Source organism: Lynx canadensis, chromosome A1 (genome assembly GCF_007474595.2).
Source record: "Lynx canadensis isolate LIC74 chromosome A1, mLynCan4.pri.v2, whole genome shotgun sequence".
NCBI lineage: Eukaryota > Metazoa > Chordata > Mammalia > Carnivora > Felidae > Lynx > Lynx canadensis.
In genome coordinates this window covers 224,255,792-224,267,958 of record NC_044303.2, presented here as the reverse complement: position 1 = coordinate 224,267,958, position 12,167 = coordinate 224,255,792, and the positions used below count along the sequence as shown (strand labels likewise).

Sequence of the window (12,167 nt, the reverse complement as noted above, 5' to 3'; positions counted from 1 at the left end):
AATATATATAATATATATATACGTAATATATAAAAGTATAATAATATATTGTATATTAATATACAATATATAGCATATATATTACTAATATCATATATTACTAATTAATATATTAATAAATATTAGTAAATATATTACTAATATATATTAGTAAAATATTAGTAATATTAGTAATATAATATAAAATACTTAGTAATATATTGATTAGTAATATATTAGTAATAATATAGTAATATATATGCTATATATTGTACATTAATATACAATATATTATAGTATTATATATGTGTATATATAATATATATATTATTACTCAGCCATAAAAAAAGAATGAAATCTTGCCATTTGCAAAGACATGTATGGAGCTAAAGAGTATAATCCTAAGTGAAATAAGTACGTCAGAGAAAGACAAATATATGATTTAATTCATACTTTGAATTTAAGAAACAAAACAAATGAGCAATGAAAAAATAGGAGAGAGAACAATTGAGAGGCAAAACAAGAAACAGACTCTTAACCATAGAGAACAAACTGATAGTTACCAGGGGAGAGGTGGGCAGGGGAATGGATGAAATATATTATAGGGGTTCAGGAGTGTACTTGTCATGATGAACACCGGGCGATGTATGGGTTTGTTGAATCAGTATATTGAAACTAATATAAAACTGTATGTTAACTGCAGTGAAATTAAAATTTTAAAAATGAAGTTTATCAATTAAAAAGAAATGGGACACAGTCATATTGCAGAAAGTAGTCACTGAACTCAAGAAGAAAAGTTTGATATATAAGCAAAGGGGAGTAAAGAGCTGTTACATATATTAGATATATAAACAAATATATACTTTAAACATTACTCACAAGAGGAATAATGAGTGATTTGGTGCCTTAAAAACAACTTGGCACAGTAGGTATATAAAAAGTAGAAAACACAGTAACATCACCCAAATTTGACCATCCCATGTCTTGTTATTAGGAGGTAAGTAGAACTGTTAAGTTTTGACATACAAAGTCAAGAGCACATGCAAGCAACTAAGAGCAAGCACAAATATCAAAAACATACAACATAAAAACTTCTAAACCAGTACAGAGAAATGCCAGAAGACATTATAGTAGAACAGGGAACATTAAATACAAAATAAATTGCAAGTAATAAGTCCAAGTGTATTAGAAATCACAATACATGTAATGGAATAAACTCATTACTTAGAAAACTAACTTGTCAGATTGCATAAACAAATCAAAAGGTTACACCCATCTCTACGTGGATGACAAAAGTCACATATAGAATAGCGTTATAGTGAGGTAACAGTACGGAAAAATATCCAAAAACATGTTGACCGAGAGAAATGTGACACAGGGACGTTAATATAAGATCAATGCTGGTAGCATTGCTGTGGTGTGCTGGAGAATTCTTTGTCGTTAATGGGGGCCGGGCATTCTGCCTGTTACAAAATGTATAGCGGCATCTCTGGTCTCGAATAACGAACCGCTAGTGGTAGCACCACATCCCTGCTGGTCACAACCCAGAATCAGGTCCACGTTAAAACCTCCACAGGTGGTTGACCGTTTTTCCTTTGTGGGCTGCTTTTTCAACTAAAATGATAAATTCTAGGGGCGCCTGGGTGGCGCAGTCGGTTGAGCGGCCGACTTCGGCTCAGGTCATGATCTCGCGGTCCGTGGGTTCGAGCCCCGCATCGGGCTCTGTGCTGACCGCTCAGAGCCTGGAGCCCGTTTCAGATTCTGTGTCTCCCTCTCTCTCTGACCCTCCCCCGTTCATGCTCTGTCTCTCCCTGTCTCAAAAATAAATTTAAAAAAAGTTAAAAAAAATAAAAAAAATTCTATTTATAATTGTGTTGACATAAAGATTAGTATAATACCAACTAAATAATATTTATTTTCGTATTTTATTCTGACTTGAAAATGCATTAAAACATTTTCTAGGCCTTTTAAGTATCATGAACCCAACTATATAGACGATTTAGCTCTGGCAAAAATTGTCTCTTGACATTACCAAAAGCTCTCAAAGATGAAAATCAGCTCACAACACTGACACACGCAGACACGCACACATACACACACACACACACACACACACACACACACACGGAGGTGGGTGCGTTTTTATACTGTTTTAAAGTTCACAATGTGAATAAATATATATGCTCTGGTCATAGCAAATGGATTAGGACCCTTAAAACTGTCAGTGCAACATTAAGAAATGCCTTAATTACCTTAAACATTTTAAAATTATATTTAAACAAAATACCACATATTTTCTAAAATGTAATTAACCTTAATGAGATCATATTTCTTAAAAAAAAATTCTGAATTTCCAAAACCTAAATGACACATATGCCAAATCAAAATCCTCTTTTATGTACCCAATTTCTTATAGAACGGACCTAAATAGTTAAATTTCCAGGATGATTATTGGAAAAGTTCCATATCCATATAAAACCACATACCATAATTAATTTCACACGACATCATGCCATCACATTGTCATCTGTATAAAATTCAAATGTCATATTTTGATACATGAATTTTTCCATTTCAAGGAAGTTATGATAAAAACGTTCATAAAATTATCATCTTGACAATATTAGATGACAATTGGGACCTTTCCTTGCTGCACACTTAATATTTAATTCAGAGCTCATAATGACATTAAAGATATCATATATTCTTTTTCTGAAAAGCTTGAACCTTCCCTATCATTTTTACATGATTTATTCTCTCTTTAACCTCAAAATCATTTATTTAATTTGAAACTACAGCACTTCATATTAAAAGAGGTTTTAAGGTTCTCTTTTCAAAGAGAAAAAAAAATTAGAATAATGCCAGTAATAGTGACGATGAAAGAAGAATTTCCTGCACTATATATTAGAAATTGATTTTCATTAAAGAATCAGATATCTTATAATTCCTTATTTGCCACTGCCATAGCTAATACCCTGAACAAGAAGAGGTCACTTAACCATTTTGAGCATCGTTGCTCTCTATTACTTGCAAAATTTGGCAAGATGGTTTCTTAGCTCCTTTATTTTCCTTGAATTCCTTCCTTATCTTTGATGTGTGTGTTGTTTTTAATAAAGCAATTTGAGAATAATTGTCTATAGTCTATACCCATCATTCAAGAGAGGATGCAGATAGGGAGGAGAGAGAGCGTGGCAGAATTTTAGTAACTAAATCCTTAACAGATGTAAGCAATAGCTTCTCTGTGTTATGGTTATTATCTAGAAAAAATTATAATAGTTATAAGCAGATACACCAAAAATGTAGGAAATGTAAGATGGAGAACATAATTCGTTTGCTTATTCTGAAAAAAAAAATTAAGTTTTTAACCTTTATTATCAAAAGTATCTTTAATGTCAGTAGAGCCATAAACCTAAACATAAAATTGTGAATAGATTAAATAGCTTAGCCTATAATGCACTGCTAGGTAAAAACATACAGTTCAGTCTCTTACTTTTTGTTTATGAGTTTTATTCCATTCCCTTTTATTATCAAACAATGCAATGTAAAAAAAAAATCCACTTACAGATATCCCGGGAAATTAGAACTTCCTTTGTTTTCATACAAAAATGCTTGGGTAAAGAAATAAACTTCTATAATGTTATTCAAGTGAAAATAAAATGTATATATGCAGCAGAACAATAGCTAAGCACAAGCAGTTCCCATTGGAAATATATGATGTGTATTGTGAACAGCTGTGGATTAAGACATTATTTGCAGTGGATATTTTTAATTAAATTCTACCTATTACATACACTAAATGTTCCTAATATATATTAGTGAGAGTCAATATACTTTGCAATTATAACCTTGCATATCTAAGGATATAATCTATAGGCAAATATGAGAGGTAGACTTAAAACAACCAATTTCAAGTGGCTAAGGAAACAGAAATTCAAATATATTCAGAATTATAATTTCTGGTCTCTACCATAAGCATTTCTACTTTGACACCATTTTTTATTCAATAAGTAATATTTTCTAATATGTGTGATAAACTATAGATGTTAAGGCCTAAAGAATATATTTTTTATCTACTGTCACTAATTCTTTTTTTTTTTTTAATTTTTTTTTTCAATGTTTATTTATTTTTGGGACAGAGAGAGACAGAGCATGAACGGGGGAGGGGCAGAGAGAGGGAGACACAGAATCGGAAACAGGCTCCAGGCTCTGAGCCATCAGCCCAGAGCCTGACGCGGGGCTCGAACTCACGGACCGCGAGATCGTGACCTGGCTGAAGTCGGACGCTTAACCGACTGCGCCACCCAGGCGCCCTACTGTCACTAATTCTGAACACCATATCCTCAAATTTCAGAAGACTCTAAGTTAAAAAATACAGCTTTAGTCAAAAACATGCTAGGAATCTCTTGTCTTTCTGATTCTAGCCATTCTGACAGGTGTAATGAGATAATGCCTTAGATGTGGCAGAGTGGCTGGAATCAAAAAGACAAGAAATGGGAAGTGTTGGCAAGGATTTGGAGAAAAGGGAACTCTCCTGCAGTGTTGGTGGGAATGTAAATTGGTGAAGCCACTGTGGAAAACAGTATGGAAGTTCCTAAAAATTAAAAATAGAATACCGGGGAGACTGGGTGGCTCAGTCACTTAAGCCTCAGACTCTTGATTTCGACTCAGGTCATGATCTCACAGTTTGTGAGACCGAGCCCTGTGTTGGGCTCTGTGCTGCCAGCTTGGGATTCCCTCTCCCTCCCCTTCTCTCCCCTTCTCTCTGCCTCTCTCTCTTTCAAAATAAAAATAAATAAATATTAATAAAAATAAAAATAGAATTACCACATGATCCCATAATTGCACTACTGGATATTTACTCAAAGGAAACAAAACACTAATTCAAAAAGATATATGCACCCATATGTTTTTCAGCATTATTTATAATAGCCAGGATATGGAAGCAATTCAAGTGTCCACTGATACGATAAATGGATAAAAAAGATATGGTATGCACGCACACACACATACACACACACACACACACACACACACACACACACAGAAAAGTCACAGAAAAGAATGAGATCTTGCCATGAGATCTTGCAACTACATGAGTGGACCTAGAAGTTATAATGCTAAGTCAAACAAAAAGAGAAATACATCATATGATTTTACTCATATGTAAAGTTAAAAAGAAAAAAAAAAAGAAAAAAAGAGACCAACAAGCAAATGATAAAGTGACTCTTAGATACAGAGAAAACTGGCAGTTGCCAGAGGAGAGGTAGGTGGAGAGATGTGTCAAATAAAAGAGATTAAGAGTACTCTTGTCAGGCTGGGGACTGAGTAATGCACAGAACCACTGAATCATTATACTGTACCCCTGAAACTAATATAAGTATTTAATTGTACTTCAACAAAGAAAATATATTGGGGAAAGAACAAAAAATACCAGAAATCACTGCATTAAAATAATAAATTTTTATAAAGCAGTAATTATAAATGAAGTCCAAAGACAAATGGTAACTTTGAAAAAAAAAACTATTCATACCATATAACTGGCAAGAAATTATTGCACCTATTATGTAAAGAACTATTAGTATTGATAAGTTAAAGAGTCCAACAAAACAATATAAGATTAAGAGACATGAACAGTCAGTAAAAAAAAAAAATGTATAAATGTGCATCCTTCAAATAGGAAAAGATGATCAATTTAACTCATAATAAGATAAATGTACATAAAAAGCACACAGAGATGCTATTTTTCACCTATTATAATTGCAAAATTCCAAGTTTTACAATCCCATCTTATTGGCATTGCTATAGAGAAATTGTCACTTTTCTACATCATGGAGAGAAATGCAGAATACACTACAATACCTATGGACGGGGATCTAGTAATACCTACCCAAATTCAAGATTTATCTTTTGTTTTACTTTTTATTTATTTATTTCTGAGAGAGAGAGAGAGGGAGGGAGGGAGGGAGGGAGGGAGGGAGAGAGAGAGAGAGAGAGAGAAGGAGGGAGGGAGGGAGGGGACAAGTGGGGGAAGGGCAGAGACAAAGGGACAAGAGGGGGAGGGGCAGAGACAAAGGGGGGCAGAGTATCCCAAGTGCGCTCCATGCAGACAGCAGAGAGCCTGATGTAGGCCTGGAACCAGTGAACCAGGAGACCATAACTTGAGCCGAAGGCAGCCACTTAGCCGACTGAGCCACTCAGGTGCCCCTGAACACTTATCTTTGAATCAGAATCTCACGTTTGGAAATTTTTTCCACGGATATATGTATATTAAATGTGTGTAGAAAAACATTCATTATATTATTGCACGCAACAGCAACACAACAGCAACAATAAAAATGAAACCAGAGTTAATAAACATTCATTAAAATATCTACAGAGGAGTGGTCCCCAGTGTAAATGGTGAAATGAAACTTTCAAAATTCTCTCTTTCATAAAAGCAATGAGTAATGAGAAAGATTTCTGTTTCAATAATTTGAAATAATTATCACAACCATTAACATGGATATACAAGTTTATGGTTTATAGAGCACTTTCTGTGAATTACCATTTGATCGTTACAATAGGCACGAAGATAGATATGTATGTACAAAGATGAAATAGTCCCACGATCTCCTAAAGTATTCACACTATGCTAGGTGCAGCAGGCATCTTAATAGGAATCCACAAACATTACCTGAAAATGCCACTAGTAAATATTTTAGATTTTGTGAGCCATACTTTCTCTGGCCACCTCTTAATACTACCACTTTTGGTTGAAAACAGCCATATACGATACATATATGCATAAGCATAGCTGCATTAAACACACACACACACACACACACACACACACACACACACACACTAGGGGCACCGGGGTGACTCAGTTGGTTAAGAGTCAGACTCTTGATCTCGACTCAGGTCATGATCTCGAAGTTCGTGGGTTCAAGCCCCACATGGAACTCTGTGCTGATGGTGCATGGAGCCTGCTTGGGATTCTGACTCCTTCTCTCTGCCCCTCTCCCATTTGTGCTTTCACTCTCTCTGTCTCTCTCTGTCTCTGTCTCTCTCTCTGTCTCTCTCTCAAAATAAATTAATAAACTTAAAAATAAAACACATTAGTCATGGAAACTGAAATTTGAATTTCATATAATTTCCATATCACAAAAATCATTTCTTATTTGTTTGTTTATTCAAAAGTGAGGATAAAGAGAGAGAGAGAGAGAAAGAGAGAGAGAGAGAAAGAGAGAAAGAGAGCTAGAGAGAGGGGCAGAGGGAGAGGGAGAGAGAGAGAGAAAGAGAGAGAGAGAGGGAGAGAATCTTAAGCAGGCTTCATGATCAGCACAGAGTCTGATGCGGTGCTCAACCTCACAACCCTGAGATCATGACCTGAGCTGAAATCAAATCTAACTCTGGACCAACTAAGCCACCCAGGCACACCTCACAGACATTATTTAAAATTTTTTTCCCAAAATTTAAAAATGAAAACTAACAGAAAACCCAAACTTGCTTACTATGCAGGTAATACCAAAATGTGCACAGACTCAATCTGGCACACAGACTGTAGTCTAACTTACCCATGATCTAAACCATAAATAAAACTTTATAGTTGAATTACTAACAGAACTACCAAACAATATTTCTCAGCTTCACCTTTAAGGAAATAGAAACACAGGGAATTAAAGAGACTTGCCAATCGTAATACAGATAATAAGCAAAGAAGCTGTAACTCAAATCTTTGTACTCACTAATTGTTGATATCTCATGAAGACATTGAATCTACTCCAATGACAGGTATTTATGGATGGCATAAATTTTAGAATTTGTGTGGTATCTTATAAAAAATTATAGTCTCACTCATAATGGGGTTCAATCTGCATTTTTCATGTAAACATCAAGTTTTTATATGATTTTTGGAAAGAAAAAACACTACTGTTTTAAAATTCTATAGACATTACTATATAATTTGTTCCAGGAGAAAAGGACTTACTTTCTAACCAGTGTGCTATAATATTTTTCTTACTCTAATCCTTCAATTATTTTTAAAATCTTTACATCTATGAGATATATAAAGGTATTTAACAATTCCTAGAGATCCAATACATGAGATATATTCATGCTAGTTATGGTATCTGATCTTCCATGGCCATTACCATCAGAAAAAAATATATATATTATGAATTATCAATTATACATATATGTATATGTAATTATACGCATGTATAATGATGTGTATATATTATACATGTGTATATATGTATGTATATATATTATACATATGTGTGTATATATATGTATGTGTATATATATATACACACATAGTTATACACACATATATGTATGTGTATATATATATATACACACATAGTTATATTATTTACCATTAAAAATAGTCCTTTGATCATGGTCACAGCCACATATAAGCATCTTAGTAGTGAGCAATATATATTGACTACTGTCAACAAAATAAATACCTTCATATTAACTCAATCATTGATTAAAAATATTAAGAAAAGTATCATAAAAATATATAAGAAGTTGGTATATAAAAACACTTAGGAGCTTAACCCTAATCAAATGTCTAATAAAGCTGTTTTATAATGTGAAATATAACTGTAGTTATATATGATTATATTCAAGAGCTCAAGGATAATTTAAAATAAACTTACATAATACATCTATAAAAATACTATTTTAATACAAAAACTCCATTGCATGAATACTAATTATTTCTAATGACAAAACTGCTGACATTTCTGTGTCAGAGAAGGCCTAAGTTCATAATTTTCAGTTCTTTGGAGGAATTCCTTTTCCTACTCATAGTAATTGTAATGATTCTATTTTTTATTCCTAAGTGCTATGAAAATACATAGCTGTTTCCATATGAATGTATTTGTAAATGCGAGACATAAATTCACTTCTTGAACAAATTAAAGTAATGGGACAACAAGTACTATTTTAAGCACATATGGATCGTTGAACTTTGCAGTCTTAAAAATCAGTTATATTTGTATTTTTATAAGGACATATGTATGTACATGGAGACAGGTGACTGGAAGAAATCTGTACAGTTAAGTTAGAATTTCTCATAAAGGAAGAAGAGAAGAGAAGAGAAGAGAAGAGAAAAGAAGAAAAGAAAAAAGAAAGAAAAGAAAAGAAAAGAAAAGAAAAGAAAAGAAAAGAAAAGAAAAGAAAAAAGGAAAAGACAAGACAAGACAAGACAAGGCAAGGCAAGGCAAGGCAAGGCAAGGCAAGGCAAGGCAAGACAAGACAAGACAAGACAAGACCAAGTGAGGGGGTCAGGTCAGATAGGGAATAAGAGAACCACATCCTTGGGTATAAAAATTTATATTTGTCCACCAATACTAGAAACAGAACAGATACCAATTTCCACAGAACCTCTACCAGCTTGAATAGCTTCACAGACTTCTACCGCCTCCTGATGGGTAACAAGCTCTCAACCATATGCTCATTGGCACCCAGGCCCAGAAAGAATGTCTGAAATTGATCTACCTAATAAGGCTTCATCTTTTACTAGATGAGGCTACCCAAGAGGAAATGAAAGTCGTCCGATCTTTTCCTTTCCAGCAAATTTTGTTTTTTTGTTTTTCACGTGGATTGATATGACAAGAAATATCCATAACAAAATATTTATAGTAATAAAATACATTTTCCTTTTCGGGTACTCCTAAAGGGGGGAGGGCATTTTTTCTGTTTTTTTTTTTAATTTTTCTTTTTCTCAAAGATAATAAAGAATTACAGAAAAGTATTCTGAAGTTCATAATAAAAACACAAGTTTCAAGTAATTCAATATATACGTGTATATGTGTGTGTATATGTGTGTGTGTGTGTACACACACACATAATTGTAGCACATTTGTTTTCATCTACTTTGTGGAATACTTTGTAGAAATAAATAAATGATGAAGATGAGTTGTTTCATTTTATATATGCATATAAGAAAGAGAATTGTTTCAGATCTCTTCTTATGTACCACATTCTGACTCCTCAGCTCCTGCTGGCTATGGAAATACAGCTGCAACCCGGTCCCTGTTGGATCAGGGGCGAAACAGATGGTTTGTGATCCTGTACTGCCTACACATTAGGGAAGCACTATGGCTTGGATCTTGGATGCAGTAGTATTTTTTTTTTTTTTTTTTTTTTTTTTTTTTAGTACTAACAGTGTTAAAGTGAAAATAAATAGTCAAGCAGGGAGATGAAATTCACTGAGCCTGCCGTCATGGAGATTCTACTGCTGTGCTTACTGTTTCTCCCAGAGGTACTGAGTAAACTAAGTGGCTGCTTCCAAGGATCGGTAATTCATCAGAAGGTCTCTCCACCTCCTGCTCTATTCTCTGCCCTGGAGCCTGCATGACACATGGTGAAGCTGTCCCCAATTAGTGAACACACAGTCTCCTGATTGGTTTGGTAAACCATTAAACTGTCTTGTATTTTCACGAGAAAGGAAAGGTGGTCTAAAGTTATGACTATTTTACCAACTTCACTCTTTTGGAATTTTAACAAAACCTATACATCCTGTGGACATGTAATCTATATTTAAAATGTATCAGCATTTTTATGGAAATTAATATGGGGAATTGAAAAAACATCCATGTGCTTTTAAAAGATGGCTTAGATTCAAATACAATCGCTGTGACCATTAACAAAAATATATTAGATGCCATGAAATATAATAGGTGCACATTGTTTCATGTGCATTAGCCATAGATTGAAAAATATAAATACCAATGCACCAGTAAATGGCTTTGTGAATTATAATATACCTTCATGATAATAAAGACAAAATCACTCAATTATGTGTTCAATTCAGTGTTTCTACTTTACACAAAAGAATGTAAAGAGTCATACGGTGGTGAAGAACATTCAGTTCAACATGTATGGACCAATGTTTAGGGAGATGTGACATGACTGGTACACTTTATTTTTTTCAATCATGATTTTGAACCATCCTTTATAAGTAATACCATTCTATAGCATATTTCCCTCTACTTTCTATGTCTTTTCAAATCCAACTCAACTCTACCCTCATCTTATCATAATTTCCTAGAATAGGAAGAAACAAACAAACAAAAACTTACTTTTCCGACATATTGTGGATCGGGTCCCATATGTTCTTCTAAAACAAAGAACTGATTCCAAACCCATCCCCTTTTGGGACGATGGTGGACTTCGGTTTCACCTTCAATGTGTTTGGTCTGGTTTCTGGTCACCTTGATGGAGCTGTGGTGAGCAGTTCCATAACACCTCTGCACAAAACAGAGACACACGAGGACTGGACAGATACAAGATGTGCTCGTAATTTTCATTGTAAGATAGCTTTCCAGTTCACCGTCTTCTTTCTTTTCCTTGTCAGTTATAAATGCTTAGTGCGCATTCAAGAGAGAAGCCAGAGCATCTTTTGGAAGGACAGTCCAAAGTAAATTGTTTAGCGTGTCCATGATTTAACTGCCCATCAGGGAAAGCTCAGACTACATTTACATCCTGAAACACTTGGAGAATCAAATCTGTAGTTGTCTGATTCCAAATCTTCACAGTAAGTGAACACAGGCAACCATTTTCTACCTAATGGATAGAGAGAAAATTATATATATTACAAAACATGGTAGCTTTAAGTATTTTCTCTGAATGCAAATTATACTATTTTGTAGGATGATGCTGATGTGTAAAGAATACATACAAATTCTTTTTGCAATTCACACAAACATGCATACATATAGTCATGCATAAGCTTGTATCCTGCATACATTTTTACAAGGATCTTCTTATCTTTACTGTTAATTCTCAATACTTAAAAACAAATTAATATATATTTATATTTATGTATTTCTTTGTAAATATATATATTACTTTTAAAAGAATGTATATATTTGAATATTTGTGCATATATATACACATATTTTTATATTTATATATTTATGTGTGTATCAAATCCTTGGAAACAACAGAAATGCAGTCCTAGGGACTGCAGAAATGCTCAGAAACCGACCATGAGAATGTGCACATTTGCTATATGATCTCTTCCAATATATGATCCATTAGGCACTCCTTACTAGATGCAAATTTTTGTTTTTGTGTTTATTTTTGTTAAATGTGATGCAAAATCACAACACATACATGGATTACCTGCTCCATGTGACTCACTGAACTTCACCAAAATACTCAAAATACTTTAGGGTTGAAAAACTATC

General features: G+C 33.8%; 1 protein-coding gene across 2 annotated transcripts in view; it reads right to left on the bottom strand.

Moving 5' to 3' along the window:
- Positions 1 to 11,535, bottom strand: part of CDH18 (cadherin 18) — a 348,818-nt gene extending 337,283 nt beyond the window's left edge. For both annotated transcript variants that reach the window (XM_032594646.1, XM_032594647.1), the window contains exon 1: positions 11,058 to 11,535. In XM_032594646.1, coding sequence (XP_032450537.1) covers positions 11,058 to 11,285 — 228 coding nt within the window. In that variant the 5' untranslated portion in view covers positions 11,286 to 11,535. The remainder of the gene's footprint in view (positions 1 to 11,057) is intronic.
- Positions 11,536 to 12,167: the final 632 nt, after the last annotated feature.